At 51.2% G+C, this 26,750-nt stretch overlaps 1 protein-coding gene, 1 long non-coding RNA gene and 1 pseudogene across 5 annotated transcripts in view; 1 reads left to right on the top strand and 2 right to left on the bottom strand.

The window, feature by feature from the left end:
• The window catches only part of CAPN2 (calpain 2), a 54,762-nt gene that overhangs the window by 5,155 nt on the left and 22,857 nt on the right, over positions 1–26,750 (top strand). For all 3 annotated transcript variants that reach the window (XM_082426679.1, XM_082426680.1, XM_082426681.1), the window contains exons 3-5: positions 24,600–24,718; positions 25,250–25,383; positions 26,494–26,662. In XM_082426679.1, coding sequence (XP_082282805.1) covers positions 24,600–24,718; positions 25,250–25,383; positions 26,494–26,662 — 422 coding nt within the window. The remainder of the gene's footprint in view (positions 1–24,599; positions 24,719–25,249; positions 25,384–26,493; positions 26,663–26,750) is intronic.
• Positions 523–6,431, bottom strand: LOC309644210 (poly(A) polymerase alpha pseudogene; annotated as a pseudogene). The gene has a single exon. The product of its transcript is annotated as a poly(A) polymerase alpha pseudogene (transcript).
• Positions 20,372–24,592, bottom strand: LOC309644596. Its single transcript, XR_014254513.1, has 2 exons — positions 24,201–24,592; positions 20,372–24,125 (listed from the first exon to the last, which is right to left on the bottom strand). It is a non-coding gene; the product is annotated as an uncharacterized lncRNA (long non-coding RNA).

Consider the following 26,750-nt stretch of genomic DNA (forward strand, 5'->3'; position numbering starts at 1 on the left):
ACCTATGGCTCCGCTCCCTTGCCAAAGAGTTTGGCAATTTCCAGTTCTAGAAGCTTCCTGGAATGTCTTGTCCCCTGAGGACCCCGTGCTGCAGCAGACAAATGCACAGATGTGCAGTGAGGCCTCCTGTGTCCCCTGCACTGCGCTAGTTGTTGAAGTTACAAAGACACTCCCACTAGAAGACGGAGGAGCTTCTGGATCTCAGGCACCCTTGGTGTCTGTATGTCCCGGGGCCAGTGTTGCTAATGGCCCACGGAACAGTCAGGCTCTGGGCTGAGGGCAGCTGGGAGGACTAGCCCAGGCCCGGTTGCAGCACTGAGATGTCAGCTCTCTGGGGTTCAGGGATGGGATGGTGACTCAGTGTGTGGAGGAGGAGGAAACCCTAACACTCACTGCTGGGAGGAAGTTAACGCACCAGGGCATTCTCAGTGTTTGCAGGCCGAGCTCACCATGGTATCACAACAGTGAACGTGGTGCTTATTGTCACAGAGGCAATTGAAATGTTCATTTAAGTAAGTTTAACAACAGTGAACGTGGTGCTTATTGTCACAGAGGCAATTGAAATGTTCATTTAAGTAAGTTTAACTGGAGTAGCTGAATCGTGAGGGTCTGAAACTTTGCTCTGTGTAGCTGAGCTCTGATTTTCTGGACATAGTGCCTTCTGAGATTGGAACCTGCTCCAGCTTTGGCATGAAAGCCCCCAAGTTTTCTTTACTTTATTTTATTGAAGTAAAGTTGATTTACAATGTTGTGTTAATTTCTGCTGTACAGCAAAGTGATTCAGTTATACATATATCCTTTTTCATATTCTTTTCCATTATGGTTTATCATAAGATATTGAATATAGTTCCCTGTGCTATACAGTAGGACCTTGTTGTTTATTGCTATACAGGACCCGAGGTTTCTGCAAAGAAGTCTTAATGATGGGGCCTGGGACCACTATTTAAGATTCTCATAGAATCCACGCTCATTTTTTTAACTCATAATAGATATGGGCCTATGATCGCTGGAACAGATTATTTGCTGCGAATAACCAAAAACTTGTTTCGAGCCATCAGCTTCAACTTGCCTTCCAGACTAGTCTATCAGTAACAAAATTAATCATCTTGAATTGGACCTTCTTTCCTGGCCCACCCAGCAGAGGTTCTGTCCTGGGAGTGACTTGTTTGAGGTCATCCAACAGCTGAAGTGAGGGCCTGGAATGCAAATGCAGACAGTCTGTGTGTTTAACCCCTGAGCTAGGCTCCCCAGAAGGGGTATGGAAAGTTTTCAGTCTCTGAGGGATGTCAGGGCATTTGTGTGAATCGTTAGGACAGGCACACTGGGAGCCCCTTGTGAAATGGGTCTCAGAGAGCATGTCCCAGGGCTGGGCGTGCAAACACCGCTCTCTGAGCTCAGCCTCTGTGTGCAAATTCCCGAGATGCCAGAGCACATTCTTGCCCACAGAAAACATACCTCCCATTTCCCACCTTCTCTCCCCCACAAAAGAGAGATGCCCAGGGGGCCTAGGGCACCTAAGTGGGTGCTCCAGGAAAATCCATTGGTTAGAGAAAATGGAAGTTAGCAGGACTAGAAGTTGATGGAGACTTTGACCAACCATGGGGGCTTTAGGAAACCTGGACACAAAAATGACAACTGTCATACCTGGGCTAAATTCCACATCTAGACTAAACATCTACTTTAAAGTTTAATGACATCTTAAGGACCAAATTGCAAGATTTAAGTCCTGGTTAAATACTGTCAGGCCATTTGGAGAGGAGACCTGCAAAGCTTACATTCCTGGGTTAAAAATCCCCATGATATGCACCAAATCAAATAGAAACAAGATTAAGTGTAAGTCCTTTAAAACATTTCTCAGTAATCAGGTCTGTAATTTCTAAGGTTTTTTTTTTTACACCACATTGGCCATTTTGTTCTCTTGGCCTTTTATTTTGGAGGATCTGGGTTTGACTGCGATCTGTGAAATGTGGTGGACTGAATTCTCACTCTGATTCTGGCATCCGGACACAGGGTGTGCATGGGGTGGTGACTGTCACCAGGTCCCAGCAGGTTCAGAAACATCAGGAACAGGGGGGCCGCGGCAGTGACACCTGGCCACACGACCAGAGATACGAGTCAAGGCTCAGCTCTTAGTTGGCAGACCGTGGGCACGTCATCACTTGGAACCTCAGTCTCTTCTAAAAATGGGAGTGGCGGGGAGAGTCAACGGGGTGACCTCAGAGATCCCCTACGATGGGGCAGTCAGCTATTCTAGAGTCGTTCCTCATGCCTGACACTGAGTGTAAATCTTGTGCTAGAGAATCAAAGCACCGCGGCCAGATCTCTTATCTCAGAGGAGGAATGATAACAGCCCCTATCACTGTATAACAGTATGCAACTCATGGAGCATTTTCATTGCATTGTCTCATGTAATCATCCAAGTAAATATTTTCAGCCTCACTCTGCAGATAAGAAAACTGAGGCAGGTGGTGGGGAGCCCATGCAAGGCCACAAAGCTAAAAATTGCCAAAGGAAAGAACCCTGATCTGATTTTAAAGCTTTCCACACTCTTCTCATTCCCATCACAAGTGGCCATGAGGCTATGTTGAGGGATTATGGAGGTAAAATTCTCAAAGCAAAATTTATTTTCCTCCCTGTACTTTCTACCCTGAGACTCACTCAGTTCACCAATGAACCTGGGCGGGGCCCATCCTGGGACTTGTACATTTCTCAGCCTCCTGCCTCACTTCACAGGGCTGCCCAGCAATGGTTAATCCACCAGCTCCCACCCACTTTCCCAGAGGGTCAGCTGGAAGCCTCACCAAAGTAATTCCAACCATGTTTGCAGAACTGCTCTGACGTGAGCCATCTGCTTTGCAGACCTTGGTTGTGCTCAGCATTGAGTCAGTGAAGAAAAATCTGCCCATCTGGAGGGAGGGCTGGAGACCCAGGCTGAGCCTCGGCCAGCCTGGCCCTACAGCTAAATATGGCTCTGGAGTTGCTGCTCTCAGCCTCTTCTTACAGGTGATGGCCATGGAGTGGCCCCAGGAGCCCAGGAGATCCCAGAGCTGAGCTCCTCCTACCTTTGGTTTTCACTGGGCCACTGCTGGGCTTTAACCACTGCCCCCTCATAGCCCCCTATGGTCCCCACAGCCTTCAAAGCTCTCAGAGGAAGGTAGCTGCCCTGGCCAGGTGCCCCCATAGGCCCTCGGCTTCCTGGGGGAAGTCTCGAGGCTGCCAACGCTGTCAGAGCTGTTGAAACCGCACAGCCCCGTGTCTTTGTAACCTGGCCTCTCAGAGGTGGATCACCCTGCCTCTACCCCTAAAAGTCACGTGGGCCCCCAAACACTGGGAGATGTTTGGCTACAGGGTGCCCCCCCCACAGCCCTGCTCAGCAGAGAGTGGGGAAGGGCAGGGCCAGTGGGAAAAGCGTGCAGGAAGGAGGTTTCCAGTTCCTGCTTCCTCCCCTGCTTACTAGCCTGGGTGACTTTGGGCAGGTTACCCAAGCTCTCTGAGCCTCAGTTTCCTCTTCTATAAAATGGGAATAATGATAATACTCCTTCCCCAGGGCTGTGATGAAAAATGCAATTAATATAGGCAAACACATTGGCAAATTGTAGAATCCTGAACAAATTCAACCTCTCCCTATTTTCCCATTTTTAAATACTGTAAATAACTTTTTAAATGATTCTTAAATTATAATTTTTTTCAGTGTCTACAACCAATTTTATTTTAATATAATCTAAACACATACCCTTTAGAAAATACCAAGAAAAATTTATGTACAAGAGTTGATGCTATTGCATTCGGATAAAGCTGGCAAGTTCTTGCTACTAGCATAGCCCAGGAAACACCACCGAGGAAACCTAATATATTGGAATAGGTGTTGTGGTGTTTGGCCCACAGTTTGATAGCTCTCAGGGTTAACCTGAGAAGTTGTCAATGTTTGGTACTAGATGTACAATTTCATCGGTTACCCTGCAACCATTAAGACTTCTTACGCATCTTATATCTAAATTTTTAAGCAGACTGTCATCTCTTAAGCCCAAGTCTCCTGGAATAGTCTGCAGTGCTAATCCTGCAAACAAAATATCTATCTCTATCCCATCAAAACACAGTTTGATAACTGGTACAAATGCTTCTTCAACAGCTCTTAAATCTTTTACTTCTTCCTGTAATTTCAACTTATGATAGAATGAGGTGAAAAAATCACTTCGATCAACATGTCTTGATGTGCAGCACACAACGCATCAATATCGGCACCTTTTGTATGTACTCCTAATCTCTAAGATCCAAATGTAAAAATTTTTCCACCACCATTTTCAATTACAGATTGTGGAAGATTCTCGCTTTCACTGATTTCTCGTATCCACTCTTTTACCAGGTTATTTAATTTTCCCCAAATTAAAATCCTGCGCTGCAGTTCCTCTTCCTCTTCAAAAACGCCAAAGGGCTTCAGAGTCTCAATTAGTTTCTGTGTACGTAGGCAGTCAGTCTCCTTGGGGGCTGCTAAGCTGATGGGAGAGGTAATGCCGTAGTGCTTCTGTGGCGGCTGTGTTTGCTGTGATCCCTGTGTTGTAACTGGAAACCGCATGGTCTCCTGCACGGGCACTGCCCAGTCACCCTGCCGCCCTGGGCATGACCCACTGAGAAGGGGGTGAGGGGTGCCTACCTCAGCCCTGGGTCCAACCCCCTTAAATTATAATTTTTAGAAGCCATTTTAATAGGTGCCTTTTAAACATTTTAATAGACTTTGTTAGCACAGTTTTAGGTTTACAGAAAAATTGAGATGATAGTACAGAGAATTCCATACACACCAGCCCAGTTTCCCCTACTGGTAACTTCTTACATTATTAAGTGTGGGACATTTGCTACAGTTAATGAACCAGTATTGATACATTATCATTAACTAAAGTCCATACTTTAGCTTTCTTTAGTTTTTACTTAAGGTCCTTTTTCTGTCCCAGGATCCCATCCAGGACACCACATTACATTTAGTTGTCATGTCTCCTAAGGCTCTTCTTGGCTGTGACAGTTTCTCAGCCTGTTTTGGATGACCTTGTCACTTTTCAGGAGTACTGGTCCGGGATTTTGTAGGATGCCCCTCTATTGGAATTTGTAGGTGCCTTTTTAAAAAAGAGTGCTTGTAGTTAAAAAAAAAAAAGAACTAGAAAATAGGTGTTGGCTAGTTTGGTGGGGAAAATAAATATATTTTTTCCTTTTTCTTAAAACAATGGCTTCACCACCAGCCCCAGCACCACCCTCACTGCCCCCGACCCCATTGGCTTCTCCCAGCTCCTGGGGCAGATGTGTGCAGTCCGTGAGTCCTCCTGTCCTCTCCCCGGCGGCTCTTCTGGTTATAAATGCTTTTTCTTTTTTTTCTTTTTTTTTAAATAGATGATTCCTTTTTTTTTTTAATTTATTTTATTTATTTATGGCTGTGTTGGGTCTTCGTTTCTGTACGAGGGCTTTCTCTAGTCGCGGCGAGCGGGGGCCACTCACTGTCGCGGCCTCTCTTGTTGCGGAGCACAGGCTCCAGACGCGCAGGCTCAGTAGTTGTGGCTCACGGGCCCAGTTGCTCTGCGACATGTGGGATCTTCCCAGACCAGGGCTCGAACCCGCGTCCCCTGCATTGGCAGGCGGATTCTCAACCACTGCGCCACCAGGGAAGCCCTATAAATGCTTTTTCACAGCTTTTCTCCCCTGTGGCTGCTGCCTGTGCTCCCAGCTTCCTTTCCTGCTGCACCTGAGATAGGCCCATAAACGGGCCAGGGATGAATCTCCCGGAGGCCCCGTCCTGCCCGGGCTGCCCCAGCCTTGGCAATCACACAGCGGGGTTCCTGCCTCATCCGAGGCCTAAAGTTGGGCACATCTCTCCTTGGCTGTCCCTGACCTCCTCTCCCCAGGGAGGAGAGGCAGCAGGAATCCTCCCCAAAGAATCTCCCCCGCCCCATTGTCATGTACACGTTCCTCTGAAGCCAGAGGAAACTTCCAAAGAGTTTACACGGTTCCTTTGCTCCCCGTGGGCCTGTGGATCAGAGTGTGACTTTGCGCTTGTTCGGATGCTCCCTGAGCCAGGAGCCAGGCCACATCCCTGTGTGGACTCTGGTCTGTTCCTGAGTTGAGGGGATTGGATCCTAGTTCCGTAAGGTCTCACTACTTCTGACGTTCTGTGACTTCCACTGGCAGTCCCCACCCTCCACCGCACCCCGCCGGCACCAGGCTGCAGATCATGTTTGTTGAGCAATAACGTCTCCACCCCAGGGTCTGAGACCCTTGCTCAGATCGTCCCCCACAGGATCAGCCACAGAGAGGCCCCCATCCAGGGGATTTCAGAAATGAAGGGCCACGTGTTCTGCGAGGCCTAGTGGGGTCCTGGGCAGCAACAGTGGGGCGAGGAAGCCCCAGGAGGAGGGTAGTCTGCTCTGGCTGGGCCAATGTTGGGTGGCCTGTGTGCACCGTCCACCAGCACGTTTAGCAGTGATGCGAAAGTTCTACACTGTCAATATGGTAGCTGCAAGCCACAAGTGGAGCATTTGAAGTGTGACTAATGCAGCCAAGGAACTGAATTTTTAATTTTCTTCCGTTTGAACGTGAAAAGCCACATGTGCGTTATGGCCACTGCAGCTCTGGGATCCGGCCTCCCATCCTTGACTTTCCGGGATGGGATGGTCTCCACACAGAGCCAAGCAAGGCACGTACATCAGTAAACATCTGTAAATGGCAGGGTCCAGAGTGAGGACTTGGGTGTCCATCAGTTAGAGGTTGGCCTCTTGGTTCTGCCACTTCCTGGCTCTATCACATGGGGTAAATCACCGTCCTTGTTAAGCCTCAGTTTCCTCATCCATAAAATGGGGATGATAGTAGTATCTACCTCAGAGGGCTGTGAGGATGAAATTAAATAATGCATGGAAAGCTCAGAGTGCCAGAGGCTGACACTTAGTAAGGGTTTAATAACTGCAAATTGCAAGTTACCTTTGGGGAGAGTGTGGCTTGAGGGAAGTATGGAAATGAGGCTGGGGAGGGGAGGTGGAGCATGCCCTGCTGTGTCTTGAACAACCAATGGGGTCTGTCTCTAGCACTTGGCATTAGGAGGTGACCAAGGAGCTGGTATTTGGAGGAAAGTTCAAGAAACTCGGTGAAGTCTCCTGCTCCAACTTTCAGGGCTCGTGCAATGGCCGTTGCTCCCTGACGTTTCCCAAAAGGCCAGGAGGCTCCTCACTGCCACCGCGCTTGGGCCCTCTCCTCTCCCAGCACTCACTTTGCCTGCAGCGCGCCTGCTATTTTCAGTCTCAAGCCTCTACTTACCCACCTGTGAAATGGGAACAAGGCGACCTGTCTGTCCTTTCCTTTTCCCATGAGGCGGAGAACCTTAAGGCTGTATGACTGATGGTTTCTCTCTCTCTGGGGATCAGGACCAGAGTGAGAAAACCTCTAACGTTCATTCTTATTGCAATCCCTGATGTGATCTCTCCCCGTGTTTTGCCGCCCCAGCTGCAGTGAGACTTTACCTTTAGTTCAACACTGTGAAGGCCCCCAGGAAACCAGGAAACTAGATCCTCATCCTCTGGTTCCCCCGGGAGGTGAGGAAGGAATTCTGAGGGGTAGGAATCTAAGATGGGGTTGGCTCCACCTCCTCGCCTGCTGGGGCCTCTGGCCACGGAGGGGCTGGGGAGGAAGGCGAGGACGTGGATGTGGATGGCAGGAAGACACAGGGCTACGGAGAGCTGGCTGGTAACTCTGCTATCTGGTAGTGACCGCAGCGTCCACGGCCACAGGGAGCTGGGGAGCAGAGTCGACACCTACAACCAGGAGGCCGCGTCCTCCCGGTCCAGGGCGGCCAAGGGCGGCACGGGGCGGGGCCTCCCTTCCGAGAGTCTGGTTTGTCCATGCAAGTTCGGCGTGCGACGGTGTGACCCTGAGGCCTCGGCATCCTCGTCCCCCTCCATCCTCCCTCCTCCTTCTCCCTTTCGGGGCCCCCCCTCCTCAGGAGCAGCAGGGGGAAGGGAGGGAGAGGGCACACATGTGGTTTGGATCATTTGTTCTTGCTGCAGTTCTGCTTGCAGCTCACGGAAGGAGGCTGAAGCCCCGTGTTTACCAGGGTTGGGATGTGAGCAGAACGGATCACCCCCACCTCCCCCCGACAGTGCCGATGTAACGAGACGTGACTGTGTGCAGGGGGTCATTCCGCTTTGGGGGTACCCTTCTCTGGGCTGCTGCAGACAATGAAGCAGTCACGGAAGGGTTGGCCCCGTGGGACTCATCGGCCACCATCGCGCAGGGCCGGGCGCTGGCAGGGTGTGCACTTCCTCTGGGGAACACCAGCAGCCCCGGGGTTGGGGGAGCGCCTACTGGCTCCCAGGGACTTCCTTCCGAAGCTGAGACGCCCCAGGCTGCCTCGGCCAGGAGAGAGTCATTCTGTCAGCAGGGTCTCAGGTCTGCTGGAGACTGTTAAATACCAGTGTCTCGGGAAGGGTCAAATTTAGCCAGAAGCAGCCTCAATATCTTGGTCCCTTTATCATTTATCTAGCTGTCACCATGGAAAGCAAAGGCACAGAGCCCTGCAGGGATGAAACACAGGACAAGCAGGACTTGAGAGGGAGCAGGCTTTCCCGACCTCGGCCCTGCTGGTGGTTGCGGCGGGCTCATTCTCCATCATGGGGGTGTCCTGAGTGCTGCGGGATGCGTGGCAGCGTTCCCAGCCTCTGCCCATTAGATGCACTGGCAGCCCTCCCCAAGCATGACAACCAAAGATGTCTCCACACAGAGCCAAAAATCCCTTGGGGGTAAGGGGAGCAAAAACGTTCCTGGCGGGGAACCAGTGGTAGATCCAGGGAGAGAAGGGGGCTATGGACACAGTAAGTACCACGGGGCAGGCGGAGGGTAGTCATTGGGCATCCAGGGCACGATGCCTGTGCTGGCAGCTGGTGAAGACCAACCCCACACACGTCCAGAATCACCTCCCCTAAGCCAGCCACAGTTAGCAGTAAGCATTGTCCTGGGGAAGGAGGAAACATCGAGCTGCGGTCAGGGCGGCATTGCTGGGATGTTTGACCCCATGGAGAGGAGCTCCAACCTTCCCTTCCCAGGGAGCTGCTGCAGCAAAGGAGGAGATCGGCCCTCTCTACGTCTCAGGACGCTCCCCTTGGCGGGTTGTCTGTCTCATCAGCTTCCCGGAGCAGGCATGTGCGGTACATCTCAGGTCCTGGGGTGCCCCGGGGACCACAGAGTGACTGGGTGTCTGGGCACGGCATCCTGGCACTGGCATCTCTCCGTGTTGACTCCTCTCTTGCTGGCACGTCCCCCCGCCCCAGGGGCAGACTCTGTCAGCTGGCAGGTGCCTCTTACTGCCCCTGGCCAGGCACAGATTTCAGGAAGGTCCCGGTCTCCTTGCACCTGTATCTACTGTGTAGCAATCTGCCCCACCATCAAAGGCTTGAAGCAACAGCAATCATTTTCTCGTTCTCTCCTGTGGTCCTGAAGGATAGATAACTGGGCTTAGTGGGGGGACTCTCTCAGGGTCCCTCGTGGGGTTGCAGTCAGATGGGGATGGGCTCAGGTCACCCGAGGGCCCCCCACCCATGTGTCTGGTGCCTGGGCTGGAGGCTAGTCAGCTGAGTCTCCAGGGTCTTCCTGCATCCTGTGTGGTCTCTTCCATGGAGGCGTTAAGGGAGCTCCACTTCTTACACGGAAGTTATAGAGAGAGCGCCTCAGAAGTCACAGAACATCACTTCTGCCGTATCTGTTCACTGAGACAGACAGAGGCCCACCAGCTTCAAGGGGAGGGGTGCAGATGCCACCCCCTGGTGGGGAAGGGCACGGTTCTAGAAGAACATGTGAAACCAGAAATATCGTGGCTGCCATTTTGGGAAGTTGCCACGGTTCCTCCCCTTTGAATAATGGTCTTGTCCTTCACCGCTGGTGACCCAAGGCTGCTCGGACGCTAGCCCATCGTGGTTGGGGCAGGTGTGTTCTCTGGGACTTCCCAGTATGCAGGGCGGACGGGCACTCAGCGGGCTGGGCTGGCGCTGCCAGCTTCAGGACTCCCTTCACCTGCCGAGCTTTCCTGAGACACCCTGCCGGGCCCCGAGGCCCTTTCTGCGTCCATTCGGCCAGCTTTATTGGGTGCCTGTGACCGCAAGAGCAGTGGGCTGGGACTTTAGGCAGAAGAAGACAAACAACAACAACCAAAAGCCCCGCGGTCCTTTCTCCACACCAGACTCTTCTCGTCTCCAGCTCCTCCTCCCACATCCATCTGGTCCTCTCTGTTCTGGGTCCTTAATCCCTCCTCACGCCTCTCCAAGCCTCTCCACCTGCCAACCCCCCATTACTCCACGGTGCCCCTTAGTTCTCACCGGGATTCCTGCTCTGGGTGCCTGCCTGTCACCGGTCCATTCTGACGTTACTGCCAGAGGCCCTGTCGTCAGGGAAGTGACGGCCGTGGGGGAAACGGTTAAATGGACACATTAAATATAAGTTCTGATCATGCTGTAGTAGGGGTCAGCTGGGTTGCAGTGTGAGGACACAGGAGGGGACGGCAAGGGATGGGACAGTCCCCAAGGAAGACTAAGGAGGGAGGTGGAGGGAATGTGTGGGGCAGAGGAAGCAGAGCAAAGTGTGTGCTTCCCCAGCAGGAAGGAGCCCATTCTGGAAAGCGCAAGTGCTATTTTCTTGTGCCTGGAGGGTCTGTGCAGAAGAAGAAAGGGTGAAAGGGAACCTTCGTTTAAATTCCCTCGGGGTCAGTTCAGACTCTGCAGAAGTGTAACCCATCTCCAGACTCTGTCCCCCCTAGCCCCCCGGTGTCCTCGCACCCCCTCTGCCCTGCCCCCAACCCTCCTGGACAGTGCCACACCACCCCCCATACCTTCCGGTGCCTGCACTTGACTTTCTCTCTCCCTGCAAGCGCTTCCCACCCCACCTCCACCTCGCTCTCAGGACCAGTCCGAGCTCCCCTCAGCGAACCCCATGCCCCTACAGCCCGTGTGCCCTGTTTGGACTTGAGTCCTGGGCGCTCTCTCCCGTCCTCTCTGACGGTGTTTCCACGTTGTTCCCCACGCCGGCTGGTGAGCCCCTGAGAATGCGAAGCACCCTTCTCTAGACCTGGCTCAGGAGGGACGTCTGAGACCAGACGGGAGGCAGAAGAGGCACGTGCGCCAGAGTCGGTGCTCAGAGGCTCTCGGGGCGGCTGGTGTGCCCGAGGAGCCACGGGAAGCAGCAGTGAGGGATGCTGAGGCAGGGCTGGGGGTGTAGAGCTCTGCAAGGCTGGCCCTGGGCTTCATGTCCTGTCCGCTCTTTCTCCTCCGAGATGAAGAGCTTCCTCAGCCTGTGTTGCTTCCCGGAGCACGTGCTCCACGTTGACAGGGTCCCTGCCCTCACAGAGCTTCCGTCCTCCTGGGACTGTCAGCAGGCACCACGCCCTAGAGTGACGGAGCTGCAGCGGGAAGGTGGGCCGGGAGCCAGCACCTCCTGGGTTCTCTGCTGCACTTCCCTGTGGGTGGAGGAAAGACAGTGATGGTGGGAGGGAAAGGAGGAGAACGCACACAACAAACATCACGCTCCCCTCTTGGGAGAACTTCCAGCAGCCACAGATGTAATCCGCGTCACCATGCCGGCCCCATCCACCCCCCCCCCCACACACAGTGGGCCCCAGGCGTCCTCGGCCTGCGCTCAGCGCTGACCCTCAGGACTGGACACAGAGGTCCGCGGAGCACAGCTCTGGAAATTTACCGACGTGGCTCGGCATGAATTTATCTTTTTAGAAGAGGGCTCTGGAGCTTAAAGGAGCTATTCATGAGGTCCGCCCATGGGTGCTGTGTGCTCAGAGGGTGGGGATCTGGGCTTGCCGAGTGTGTGCAGTGGAGGGAAGCCTGCCTGTGTGTACATGGTCACGGTCACAGCGAGGCCGCAGAGGAGCCGGACAAGGGCAGCCCAGCTGGGGACAGTTGAACCTTTATCCAGATAGCCTGGGTGCCCGAGTCCAGGAGGGTGAGGCAGCTGTGCTTAACGAACGAGCCAAGATCCTACTCAAGCCTCCTTTTCCCAAGCAAATTAGAAGGGGAGCGGGAGGTCTGAACTAGGAGGGGATTCCTGAGGTCCCTTGAGAAAAGTGGCTTAAGCGATCTCAGCAGGTGCCCAAGGGTGGGCCAGAGAGAACCACACCAAAAAGTCATTGAGCAAGTGAATAAACTCAAAATTAATGCATGAACACTCTTCTGCCGTAGGCACAAAAACGGTAAAATTTTGTGCGAAAACCCATAGGAAAGGCATGCAGGGAGAGAAAGTGAGTAGCAAACTGCAGACACGGGGGAGGCAGTTGGGTTGTTAAAGGAACCTCTTGCCTTGTCTTCTGTGAGGGGACAGAGCAGAGAAGAGTCCGCGAAGCCATCCTCAGCCCAGGGGGCGGGTATCGGGCCCCTGGTCCTGCGCTGGGGTGGGGCTGGGTGAAGGGGGCAATGGCCACAGTCCCAGGTGAGGCACGGGCAGGGGTGAAGGTGAGGGGCTCCATCACTGCAGGGGCCATTCTTGGGTTTTGAGTAAATGCATTCGTGTCTACATCCTCGTCAGTGCGCATCCTTTACCTTTATTTACCGTCCCCCCTTCCCCCTGCTTGCTTCTGAAGATTTGGCAGGGGCTCAGGATGATGAGACAGGCCCCAAATGCACTCAGCAGGTCACATTCCTCCCCCATCTCACCCCCTCCTCCTTGCCACCTACCCGCCCCCACATCCTGAGCTGTCACCCTTTCTGAAACAAGGCGTAACTCATCCTCAGTCGAGACTTCACCTCTTCTGGGCCTCAGTTTTCTCCCTTATAAACTTAGAAGATAAAAAGAGCAAACCCTCAGAGACAGTGTTCTAAATGCCTGACTTTTTTTCTCCCATTTAATTCTCAACTCTGTGAGGCCATTTCCTATCAAACCCATTGTATATATGAGGAAATGAGCACAAAGTAGTTTGCCCTGAGTCAGAGCCGGAATTTGAACTCCATGTTCTGGCTCTGTTGTTTGTTAATTTTGGGGGTGTGAGTGGGAGGGAAACCTGACTCCTCCCTAGAAAATGCATATATTTGCAGACATGCAAAATGTGCACACAGTGTTTTCGGGTTCCAGATCTCTGAAGCCCATCCAGGACCCCCAGTTTCCCTTTTTCATCTGATCCTAACAACCCTTTGAGGATATGTGTATATTATCCCCCTTCCACAGCTGAGAAAACATGGGCTCAGAGAAATTAAGAAATGTGTCCAAGATCACACAGTCTTAAGTGGCGGGATCAGGATTCAAATCCAGGTCAGTCCTCCTAGCTCTATCCAGGGGGTCTTTCCCTTCTGGTTCGGGGATCACCTGGAGGCCCCGCGGGGCTATGGGTGCCTGTGGAGCCCCTGCCCTGTGCCTGGGATCTGGGAAGGCCAGCCAAGGCGCTCCTCCCCCTCTAACCTCCGTGGTGGGTCAGCACATCAGCCCAGCCGCAGCCTTACTTGGGACCCGTCAGCACCCAGGCTGACAGCACCCAGTTCTCACCCAGCGGGCCAGCGCTCCCGGTGGGCAGGCACCCTGCAGCGGGCTTGTGCACCTCCTCCTGGCTCAGTGCTGGCAGAGAGAGCCCCAGGACAACGTGGAGTGGACTTGTAGAGGGGGTTGTGCAGGAAGGGTGATCCCTAGGGCCTGGGCTGGAGGAACGAACCCGGCCAAAGGGGACTGACAGGGCAGCCGAGAGCCAGCATCTGAGGAACCCCGAGAGGGTGGAGTTGGCGCAGGGGCCTCCTGGTGCCAGGAGGCAGAAAGGTGCACGGGAAGGTGAGAGAACGCGGTGTGAAGCAAGATGAGGAACCAGCGAGGGCAGTTCTTTAAGGGAACGGGCAGGAACACAGCCTCCAGAGAGACACGCCTTTTATAGGGATCCAGAGGTCCCCACTGGGGAGGGCAGGGAACCTCTGCGCCCACCTAAGTCCAAGTTCTAGGGGCAGGTCTGGCGTGAGGTCTGGACCGCCCCCGCCCCAGCCTCGGCTGGTTTCCTTTCTCTCGTGCTTTTTATTTGCTCCACCCCTAGCCCCGCTCCAGACTCCCAGAACCCTACCTCTCCCTTTTCCCCACTAACCTGCTCTCAGTCATTTTCACGTTAGGGCATGTAAATCCACAGGTCCCTTTCCCTCAGTACTTGGCGTTCGAGGTCCCACCTCAGTGCAGGGTGAGGACTGTTCTGTCCCGGGAGTTTCGTCTGCACGTGGTGCAGATGTGCAGAGGAAGTGGGCAGCGGGCCCCTGTAGGGAGGGGCACCCAGGTGAGCTTCTAGGATAGGCAGCAGGGCAGAAGATCCCCCAGCCTCCCTCCCCAGCCTCACAGGCCTGTACTGGCTGAGTGTCTCCCAGGACAGAAAGGAGGGGCAGAAGCTTAGCTGGGTGTCAGGGGAGCCCGGATGTGGGAGCGGTCAGCCTGTCGAGCCTGCGGGCAGGCCTTCGGGGTGGTTCAGGAACCTCTGGGCAGGGCCCTGTCTGCTGCCTCAGTGATGGACGGGGCCAGCAGCCACCTGCTGAAAGGAAATGTCGCAGGGAGCCAGGGTGGTCAAGGACCTCTAGTGACCCAGCTCTGATACTTCTCCCTGCTTGTGTACAGGGTTCTGGACAGACCGAGGCAGGTATCAGGCTCCCAGAATGAGAAAGGCAGATGAGAGGTGGTGAGTCAGAAGGTGTTAAGTGTTTAGATACGCCTCGCCTCATTCCTCAGAAATTTTTTTGGCCTAAACCGCCCCCAAGAAAAGGCATACAATGAAACCATATATTATAAAGAAAAATAATCAATTCTATAGACAGGACTTCCCTGGTGGCACAGTGGTTAAGAATCCGCCTGCCAATGCAGCAGACACGGGTTCGATCCCTGGTCCGGGAAGATCCCACATGCCGCGGAGCAACTAAGCCCGTGCGCCACAACTACTGAGCCTCCGCTCCAGAGCCCGTGAGGCACAACTACTGAAGCCTGTGTGCCACAACTACTGAAGCCCACACGCCTAGAGCCCGCGCTCCGCAACGAGAGAAGCCACCGCAATGAGAAGCCCACGCACCGCAGCAAAGAGTAGCCCCCACTCGCCGCAACTAGAGAAAGCCCGCGCGCAGCAACGAAGACCCAATGCAGCCAAAAATAAATTAAATTAAATTAAATTAATAAATAAAGTATAGACAATCCAGAAAGAAGAGGATGTCAAAACCTGGAGAGAGGAAAAAGAACATGGGTGCTGTCAGAAGGACCTCAGCCACTAGAGGTGGGCCCTGCAGCTAGTGTTGATGCCTGACAGCCGCTCACTGGGTCCCCGGGGAAGACCTGGTTCTGAGCAGCCCAGCTCTTGGAGAACCTCCCAGGGTGAGCCAGCGGCTCCTGTGCCCTCACGAGGTAAGCCAGCATCTCCAGTGAGCTCCATGGTCCCTGCCTGTGTGAGATGTCAACAACAAGGGTTCCAGGGTCAAATAAATTTGGGTAACATTCATATTATACCCAACTCCCCTTACCCTTGGGAAGGTCACAGTGTGTAATTATTGAAAGGCTCTGAGATGTCTCCACACTTGACCTGGTTAGCTTTGCATTTCCCAAACTTACTTGACCACAGAACCCATTTCTCAAGGAACATCTGTTAACCCCAAGGAACTAGTTTCTACAGAACACACTTTAGGGGACACAGGAATAAGTGACTTGATTGGTCGTTTGTTCTTACTGACTAGAGACCAGTTATTATGGAAGACTTTACCAAAAAATAATCATTTTCATTTAGAAGACCTGATATGAAGCTACTTTTTTTTTTTTACTGCAAATACTGACATAACCAATTATCTATCGAAGGCAATAAACTAGCGTTTCAGGTAATAAAACTACAATTGAAGCACATAGAAGGACACATGTTCTATATAATAAATCATCCAAAAATAACTTCAGATTGTGAAGATACGAATTACAAAAGGGGAGCCAATACTACGTTCGCCCATTTTTTCTTTTTTTCTATTTCCCCCTTTTTGTTGTTGCTGTTCTGTACCTTGCTTTGTTTCACTTAACACATCTTGGAGATTATTCGGTATCAACAGAAAGCATCTTCGTTTTTTTTTAGGGCTGCACAGAATATTGTCGTAGAGGGAACATAGTTTGTTTCACTTGTTCTCTATGGACGAACATTTACCTTTAGTCTTTTCTGTTGCAACCAATGCTGCAATAAATAACCTTACACATACATTATTTTCACACATGAGTATGTCTGTAGGAAGATTACTACATGTGGAATTGCTGGAGCATATTGACGATATCCTCAAATTGCCTTTGTCGGGATTGAGCGTGTACATTCCCGCACGCCTCTCCAAATGATCTTGCTTTGACCTTTGCAATCCGAAAGGTGAAAAATGGTGTCTTAGTATAGTTTTACTTTATGTTTCTTTTATGATGAGTGAGGATAAATGCCTTTTAATATGTGTAAGAGACATTAATTTTTCCTTTTTCCATTAACTGTTTATATCTTTGCCCATTTTTCTATTGAGCTTTCATTTTTTTCCTTTTAAATACTAGGAAGATTTATATATCACTTGTGGTCTGGGATCTGAATAACATATTTTTCCCTATTAATTTTTAGTTTGACCTTGCTTATTGTGATTTTTTTTTACCATGCAAATTTTTTTTACTTTAATGTAGTTTATCATTTAAAATTTTTATGGCTTCTAGGTTACAATTTGATAGCCTATCACTACTCTAAGATTATAATAGAATTCTCCCATTGTCTCTTCTAGGATATATAGATTTATAAATATATTTATAATGTGAACATATTAAAATATATCATATAAATACATAAACAATAAATATGTAAATAATACAAATGGCTAGATTTATCATATTTATATATAACATAAATAATATAAAGTACATTGTTAAGATATATAATGTTATGTTTATGTAAATATTATTCCATTTAGAATTTATCCCCATGACAAAATGAGCTATAACTTGATTTTTTTCTAGATGGCTACTCAGTTGTTCCAATTCCAGTTGTGAATAATTTATCTTTACTAAATTCCTATGTTTGGAACTATTTCTGGACTTTCTATTTTGTGGCATTTATGAATCTCTGTATACTCTTGCACAAGTTCTGTACTATTTTAAATATTGTAGCTCTATATGTGTTTTAACAGCTAATAGAGCTAGACTCCACTCCCTTTAGATTTTTTTCTGGCTAGGCTTTATGTTTACTTTTTCCTTGTAAATTTTAGGATCAGCTAAGTTCCAATTTTTAAAAAATCCTCTTGCTATTTTTATTGGGATTGCATTAAATTTATAGACTGACTTAAGAGGAAGTGCCAATTTTATGATGATGAATCTTTTTAGCCAAGAATGCGGGCCACCTTTTAAATGGAGTAAATGATTGTCTACGCCTCTCCAGGCAGGGTGGTGTCCTTGGAGTTAGCTATAAGGGTGAACCACACTAGTCAGAGAAGTCTTGAACACTGCTGGACATAAACAGCGTGGCTGGAAGCCTCTGTAATCAAATGAGGAGGCATAACCATCCCTCCCAGAAGAGAGCCCTGATGTGAGTCGGAGGCAGTTGTCAGGATTCTAGAACCGGGTCGTGTACAGATGCCACCTTAAAAGAACAGTGCCTGCAGCCAAGGGACATGGCTCGAGCCAAGCTCACAAAGAAGGAGCCAGGGAAGAAATACACTAATCTCACTTTCCTCCCTCCCTCTGGTCTTTAGGGCTCCCCGCTGGCCAAACCCTCCCAGCAGCCAGAGGCCCCGGGAGCCCACAATTTCATCCACTGAGGTCAGCTCTGGTGCAGAGGGCAGGATGGAAAAGGGTGTAGGCTGGATGTGGTGAGGCAACCAGAAGGTACCCATCCTCACCTCCAGCTCACGCAGTCTGGCACTCAGGCCCCCAAGACAGTTGTTTCTGCTCTGAGATAAATGGAGTAAATAAAGATCAGAAGGTTATCACCTCCTTCTGCCCCTTCTAAAAGGACTTTGTACCTGGGCAGGAAGGCTAAAATCATGTAACAACTGGAAAACCCACCAGGAAGGGAAGGCAGGAGTTTTCGTGGTGCACTGTTCAGTGACACATCCCCTGAGCGGTCTGGGCGGCCACCCTCACCTCTGCCAAAATATCTTCTTGTGTGACTGGACAGCAGAGCCAAACAGACAAACAAATGAGCACGAGGAAGAAATATTTGCTAAAGTCCAGAGTCCCTTTTAGATACATAATTTAAACACCCGTAGAAAACTACACACCGGATCTTTCTTTTTCAAGCCCCATCCATGTGGCAACATTCCAGGAGAGGCCTTGGTGACTGGCAGGCACCCTCTCAAACCAGTTTGCACCACAAGTGGTCTGGAGCCCCAGAGGTCAGCGGGTTGTCTTGCCTGGCCCATACCAGCTGGCCTGGTTTTGTTGTTGTTGTTGTTTTAATAAATTTATTTATTTATATATATTTTTGGCTGTGTTGGATCTTCGTTGCTGCGTGCAGGGTTTCTCTAGTTGCGGCGAGCGGGGGCTACCCTTCATTGTGGTGCGCAGGCTTCTCATTGTGGTGGCTTCTCTTGATGCAGAGCACAGGCTCTAGGCACGCGGGCTTCAGTAGTTGTGGCTCACGGGCTTAGTTGCTCCGCGGCATGTGGGATCTTCCCAGACCAGGGCTTGAACCCGTGTCCCCTGCATTGGCAGGTGGATTCTTAACCACTGCGCCACCAGGGAAGTCCCTGGCCTGGTTTTATCCAGACCAGGATGTGACTGACCCAGACAGGCTGTGCCAGGAGGAGACTCCAGTGACTTCTCCAACCAGGTCACCTCTACAGAAGCAGATCACCATGGGATTACCCAGAGGAGACGGGTTTTCATAAATCATTTTAGAGAGAGTAGATTGTGACCTTGGTAGGGAGAACCCTCAGCCCGAAGGAGTGGCACTGTGTGAGGCTACAGCTAATGAGGGTGTAGAACAGGTTTCCACGTAGGGAGAAAACCCTCAGGCGGACGTGGCCATCCAGGCGGAGCGAGCAGGAAGCTAGAGAGAAAACACTGTGCAGCCCAAACACTGAAACATAATGGAGTCACCTCTCAAGGACAGAAGCCCCCAAGACCATGTTCCGTGAACTGGGTGAATTAGAAATTGACACCTACTTGTAAAGGAGACTGTTCAGATTATACATTAAAAGCATGTGCTTTGCTCAGACAGATCTGACAGCCACTCATCAGCTGAGACCTTGGGGTGAGCCACCCGATCTCCTTACAGAGGGTGGTAATAGTACCCACCTACCCCAGATTGTTTTGTGGCGAGGAAATGAGATAACGTCATGATACTTTCGACTGAAAAAAACGCACAACCTAAAAGTCGCGAGTTATGTTTTATTCGGGGACCTAACTGAGGACTATAGCCTGGGAGACAGCCTCTCAGGTAGCTCTGAGGGACTGTTCCAAAGAGGTAAGGGAGGAGCAGGATATGTAGGAGTTTTTACTGAAAAAAATAATGTAGTGGACATCAAAAGATCACTGCTAATCACAAAAAAACAGACATCTCAAGTTAATGATTTTAGTGTTTTTCTATGTATGGGAAGATCCAAGAGTCTGGGCTCATTGAAATTATTCCCTAGATACGCATCTTAACTATCTAGGACCAGTTTTTCTCCATCCTGAATCCCCTCAGGGTGCCGTTTGGGTGGCTACCGTGGCTGATGGCTTGATGGCCGCAACATTGTTGTTTCCTGGAATGACAGGCAACATTTTGTTGTTGTTGTTTGCAATGCATGTAAAGCATTTTAGCACAGGGCCTGGCACACAGTAAGTCTCCGTGAATGTAAACTACGATAACCGTTGTCTTCAGATCTTGTTACTGAGAAAGCTTATATGAACAGATATTAAATAAACTTTTAAAATGGGCTCTACATAAGGGAGCTTCCCAACTTAGTTAAAAATATTTTGCTGCATGGGGTGAGGGAGAAAGTTAAGAAATCAGAATAATAAAATAGGATTTCAAATGCTTCCACCTTATTAGAAATCAAGATGTTCTTCTAAGTGGCTCTAAGTCTCCCTCAACTCCAGAATTTGGAGACCCGATAAAAAAACTTTGAACCTTTGACTGTAAAATGCATCTAACTCTTGTTGCTTCTTGCTTGTGCTGTGATCTTAGTGCCAGGGTCTTGGCTGTGCAATGACAGGCCATCCTCCTGTTGCTGTAAGGAATTGCATTGCAGTGAATGGGTGATATGTTTTAATATTTCTGAGCCAAGGATATTGGGGTATTAAGATACAATGTAGGATTTCAGGAAGCTGCCAGCGTGTTACCCCTTAGTTTTAAATTTGAATTGCAGTTGGATTTTCCTAGTTAGAAGTGGGGTCTTTCCCTAGTTAGAAGAATCAGATACTCTTAACCAAAGGAAATCCTCAGCAAGGTATGGTTTTTAAACAAAACCCAGGATTTGGATTCAGAGGATTTACATGTAAGACCTGCTAACTGTGTAGAACATAGATTTCCTGAGCTTCATCCAAAAAAGGTGATAATAATTAGGATAATCATCTCATAAGATTTCTGTAAGTATCAAATAAAATGTGGACCATGTTCTTTGTAAATTGCAGAGTATTATATACAATGTTAACTACTTGTTATTTCTGTTTATTTATTTATTTATTTTTTGGCTGTGTTGGGTCTTCGTTTCTGTGCGAGGGCTTTCTCTAGTTGCGGCGAGCGGGGGCCACTCTTCATCACGGTGCGCGGGCCTCTCACTGTCGTGGCCTCTCTTGTTGCGGAGCACAGACTCCAGACGCGCAGGCTCAGTAGTTGTGGCTCACGGGCTTAGTTGCTCCGCGGCATGTGGGATCTTCCCAGACCAGGGCTCGAACCCGTGTCCCCTGCATTGGCAGGCAGACTCTCAACCACTGCGCCACCAGGGAAGCCGCTACTTGTTATTTCTTTCATTCCTTCTGGTGGAAGGAGCACAGACCAGAAGTCAAGAGTCTAGATTCCTGTCCCTGTCTGCCCTTTCCAGGACCTGTGACCTCAAGAAACTTAATCTCTCTCTTTTTTTTTTTTTTTTTTGGCCACACTGTGCGGCTCGCGGGATCATAATTCTCTGACCAGGGATTGAACCTGGGCCCCAGCAGTGAAAGCGCAGAGTCCTAACCACTGGACCACCAGGGAATTCCCTTTTTTTTGGTAACTTAATCTCTAAAAGGTACAGTTTTGTCGTCTAGGAGACATTCTAGGATTATGAATCCTTTCAGAGGAAACATGTTAGATTGGAATAGGAAGGGATGAAGAAAGCAATCCTCTCTGAAGGGCAGGGGGAGATGAGGCCTTGCTCCTCCCGGGGTGACCAGGAAAAATACTTCTGGGACATAAAGGAAAAAAACAGGGAGCCACGAAACGTGGCCACTGATTTCTGGGATGTCGCAAGAACGTCCAGGTCTGGTGGTGAGCGGTAATCTGAGACACGTGTACAGTCAGCACTGACCTAGATGTATGACCCACAAAAAAAAAAGGAAAAGGCATCACTACGAATTCAGTCACTGTCCCACGAATAGCAGCACAGTCAGCTGTGACCTCCAACACTAAAAAACAATCGACAGGTCCTGCAGACACACACTCGTGTGATGCCTACACACACGCACAAGGGAAAGGCATCGACTCCTGGTACCATGGGAAACAGAACCAGGAGGGCGTTAAGATGGCCCCCCCAGAGTCAGACAGACTGGGCAGCTCTTCTGAGGATTTGACAGAAGAGCTAGAGGAACCATGGGAATAACTGGTTTCAGGACAAATGTCGCTGAAGTTCCTACACTTGGGCCCACTTTATCCACAAGCCTGTCTGCCTCCATGTATTGACAGACCCAAGTCATTTTCCAAGATTCCTAGAAAATCTCAAATAACCTCAAGAAAAATAAGAATCACAGGCATCTCCAGGTTCTCAAAGAAGGACTAAAGTCAGGAGAAGATCTGAAGTTGGAGGAAGGGGAATAGATTGAAAAGGAGGAGCTCGTGACTCGAAGAGCAGCTGTCACTTGGTGTAGCCATCCTCCAGGACAGACAGTATGACGAGGTCTAAGTGAGAGAGGGGCGGGTGCTCAGAAAAGGCCTGAATGTCGTCTGTTTCAATGACGGTCTGGTTCCTACAAGGCAGCGTATGGAACCAAGCCGGGAAAAGCTCCTCTACCTAGATTTCCATCCTCACCAACCAGGGGCTCCTTCCCCAGGGCCAGTGCTTAAAACTCTCATTGCCAAGTTTCTCTGTAAGCTCCTATTCTCAGTGTGTCAAAGAGTCTCTAGTTTGGTTTATATAAAGATCTAGTTGACCCAAAAGGTTGTCTCTGACATCTGACAAACACCACACCTTTTAAACTCTCCCTTGTCGTGTTACTGTTGGCAGTGCACTTAACCTCCCAAGCCTTGCCATCCTCAGCTCTAACATGGAGATGGTCATAGCACCATCCTCATAGAGCTGTTGTGAGAAATATATGAACTGATGAACCTGCAGCTCCTAGAACAGTGGCTGGCACATAGGAAGGCCTCATCAGTAATGGCTACTGCCCAAGTTCCCCTAGCAGTCAAGAGGCAGGAACTGGTAGCCCTGGCTAATGGGTCAGGAAATAGGGACATGATCCGTTCTTGTAACTGAGAAGTCCAAGGCAGGTGTGGCTTCAGGTACAGCTTGATACAGGGACTCAAGTGATGACACCAGGACATGGTCTCTCTCTCTCCAGCTCTCAGCCCCTCTTCCTCTGAGTTGGCTGCAAGATGGCTTCAGCAGTAGACCGTACCTCATTGTAGAGCCAATGCAGTAGAAGAGGGCACCTGTCCACTCTCTCTGAAGCCCCAGGAGTGGTCTCCTCATACCTCCCTGGCTCTGGCTGGGTTACAGAACCTTCCCCAAGCGAACCATTGAAGCCAGAGAATGTGCAGCCTAGCTTGCTGCAGATCCACCTCTGGAACTGGGGGCAGGGCCAGCGCTACCCAAACCTCTCAGGCAGGGAGGAGGCAGGGAGACTTGCTTCCCAGAGGGTCACTGGTGGCGCCAGGAGGGAAGAGATGGCCGCTGAGCGGAAAACTGCGGTGAACCCACAGCGGCCGCCCAACCTAAGGAGCAAAGGGATTTAACTTCCTTTGGCTACCGACTGGCTGGTTAGGGAGGGGAGTGCCTCCACTTCCCACAGGGCCGGCGTGAGCACCTAGAGGCCTCAGAGCTGTTCCCCCATCATTGCTAAGTGTTAGCAGTTCAGCCGGTTCAGCAACTCTCAGGACACCAACTAGTCCACAGAAGTCAAAGATTGCAGTGAATTTCAGTAACACTTTTTAAAAAGAGTTGACATTTTTTAAAAATTTTATTTATTTATTTTTATTTATTTATTTTTGACTGCATTGGGTCTTCGTTGCTGCGCACAGGCTTTCTCTAGTTGCAGCGAGCGGGGGCTACCCTTTGTTGCGGTGTGCAGGCTTCTCATTGCAGTGGCTTCTCTTGTTGCAGAGCACGGGCTCCAGTAGTTGTGGCACACAGGCTCAGTAGTTGTGGTTCACGGGCTCTAGAGCACAGGCTCAGTAGTTGTGGCGCATGGGCTTAGTTGCTCCGCAGCATGTGGGATCTTCCCGGACCGGGGCTCGAACCTGTGTCCCCTGCATTGGCAGGCAGATTCTCAACCACTGCACCACCAGGGAAGTCCTTCAGTAACACTTTTAATAGACCTGCCAATTAATAAAAATAAACCCAGCCATGGAAATCAAACTCATCTGAGGCTATTTCCTATTCTTGTCATGGGAAATTGTAGGAAAGTGCACATTCCTTAAGAATGGAGTAAACTTCCTCATCCTCGTCCCAGAACGCCCCCATCAGTCGGTCCTTTTATCTCGTGGCAAACATGACCCCTCCCCGCTACCAGCTTGCTTCTGACCACCTGAAACGGGCGTGTGCTTTACACACATGCTCTCGTCACGCCTCCCAGGTACTCACGTGTCACAGAGGAGGGCACCGAGGCTAAGGGGAAGCCAGACTGCCAGACAGCCGACCATCTGACTGTCCCCATCCTTGACTCCCACGTGTGGTACCCACACACCCGCCCAGAGGTGTTCCTCGCCCGTCCTCAGGGAGATAGCCCAGGGTGCCTTCTCAGACTCGGGCTCTTGCATTTGTGTCCGTGGGGCTGCCTGCCGGTGTCTCCTCCCTCACCTCTGCATCCTTCTCCCAGGAGAAGATGCATGACGTTCAACCCCTTCCCATCCATCACTACACCTTCTTCCTCGCCCTCCGACCCGCCCACCTTTACGCGCTGCGTTGTCAGAAGCCTGTGCTGCTGAATTGGAGTCCTCACTCCACACGTGCCCGCTGCCATGCACCTTCGGAGGGCCAGGCACGGAGCCGGCTGTGAGGACACAGCCCAGCCATCACAGGGTTCTGCATCCTTCAGGGAGTGAACTCCCCCATCTCAACTATCACAGGAAAACATTCCTCCCTCAGCGTTCCCTCAACGCATCCCCCCAGCCCTCCTCCATACCCCTCACGTGAGGACCGGGGGGAACACCTGTGCCGGGCTCGCCTTAGGCCTCAAGTGCCGGAGGTGGGGACAAGAGGTTTAACGTCCTCCCGGCACTGCGACCTCTCTGATGAGAGCTCCTTACACCGTGTTCACAGGTGACTGCTGGCTGCTGGCAGCCATTGCCTCCCTCACCTTGAATGAAGAAATCCTGGCTCGAGTCGTCCCCTTGGACCAGAGCTTCCAGGAGAACTACGCGGGGATCTTCCGCTTCCAGGTAACTTAAGGGTTGGCTCGAGCTTCTCCTGAACGGGTCCTGAGGGCTAGGAGCAGGTGCTGGGGGCCAGGCACAGTGCTCTTCTACGAAGGACACTGAGAGAGAGCAGGAAGCTGCCTGGCCGGTCGCCGCCCTGGGACCCTGTAAGGGCAGCGATGGGGAGGAGGGCGGTAGGGCAGGGTACTCAGGAAGTAACTCCCACATTTTGTTAAGAAAGTTGATTATTTGGGGTCTGATGTGAAGGCACTGCTCACTGTCCTCCTTTTATGCCGGTAAAGGAGAAATAGTATTTTTAAAGGCATAAGGCACAGGGCAGAGTGCCGGAGGGGCAGGTGTGGCCTGGGAGGGAAGGGCAGGTGCCTCTGCGCTCGCTTCTCGGCGAGGCTGTACCTGCAGGAGGAGGACCAGAGGGAGCGTCTCCTCCGGGATGCGACGGGCTTGGGGAAGCGACGCCGAGGGGCCGGGCAGGGAGGAGGCAGCCGTGGCTGAGGCTCGCGACCCGCACGCTGCCACCACCTCCTCGTCCCGCAGTTCTGGCAGTACGGCGAGTGGGTGGAGGTGGTGGTGGACGACAGGCTGCCCACCAAGGACGGGGAGCTGCTCTTCGTGCACTCGGCAGAGGGCAGCGAGTTCTGGAGCGCGCTGCTGGAGAAGGCCTACGCCAAGTAAGTGCCCGCCGTGCCCGTCCCCCGGCAGCCTGCCCCCAGCTGCCCTGCGTTCTGGGAAGCAACACAGGAGTTAGTCAAGGGCTGTCCTGAAGAGAAGTCCTATTGTACAGAAGGACTACTCTGGACAAAATTGGGCTCTCAATTCTAGGAGATAACGCACCCAGCTATTGCCGTTTTTAACCAAATGCACAGGAACAAGTCATGGTACTGATCCTGCTGGCCTTGAGAAGGACCTCTGCGTCCTTGGCAGGTCATGTTACATTTTTGTCAGCTAAATACAGCAAAGAGTTGCTGCCCGTGGGCAAAACTATCCATCGCAGAGGTAGGAAAATGATGCAGACTTGCCCACGATACATAATACGCTGAGTGAAACTGGTTTCCCCTAGCCCTCCCAGCCGGGCCCCCGCCCCCCCCAGGCTGCCCGGAGTCGAGCTTGTCCAGCGCTCAGCGCTGCCCATTCTCAGCGGGACGCCCACGTCGGCCCCCCGCTCCAGAGTGGCCTGGTCCTGGCCCTGCTGCCTGGGCTCCCCTCGGGAAAATGACCGGCTCTCAGGCATCAGGAGGATTTCTGTCCCTTCCAGCCCCTGCCAGAGAGGAGGGCCAGGAGTCACACACCCAGCTTTGAGAATCTGGGGCCTGAGGTGCTACTAAGTCTTATGCTCTAATAGTAGAGGTAGGGAAGCCACAGGGCGCCAACATCGCCATGGGGAGAGACCAGCCCCTCCTGACACAGCACAGGGAAGCTGCTTTCATTACTGAATTGTTTTCTCTTAAGCTATAAATGCCAAACAGCCAATTTAGCAGACCTCCGCTTTCCTGCCAGGATGTAGAAAGAATCAATACGGGAGGTTGGGCCAGATAAACACCGAGGTCCTTCCAACTCTAAGGTTCTGTGAGATTTTTCCAAAAACTTCACAAAGTACCAGGCAGTGGTAGCTGTGGGGACAGTCACTTGCGCTCGTGGGCACCCCGAGGTGGAGACAAACCAAGGAAAGACTGAGCAGAGGGTCCCTGGAGCATCCAACAAAAGAGGCATGGGGGGAGGGGCACTTGGAGAAGCAGAAGTGTCAGCACCAGGTGGCAGCGGCGTCTGTCCCCTTCCTGCAGGATCAATGGGTGTTACGAAGCACTCTCGGGGGGTGCCACCACTGAGGGCTTCGAGGACTTCACCGGAGGCATCGCCGAGTGGTATGAGTTAAGGAAGGCCCCTCCCAACCTGTTCAAGATCATCCAGAAGGCTCTGCAGAAAGGCTCTCTCCTTGGCTGCTCCATCGATGTAAGTCCAGGCCTCCCTCCCTGGCCGCAACCCCATCTCCTCTAGCTGAAATGAGCCTCCTCCAACAGTGACCAAAGAAACCCACTGC

Source organism: Balaenoptera physalus (genome assembly GCF_965194825.1).
Source record: "Balaenoptera physalus genome assembly, chromosome: 1".
In the NCBI taxonomy this organism is placed as follows: Eukaryota; Metazoa; Chordata; class Mammalia; order Artiodactyla; family Balaenopteridae; genus Balaenoptera; species Balaenoptera physalus.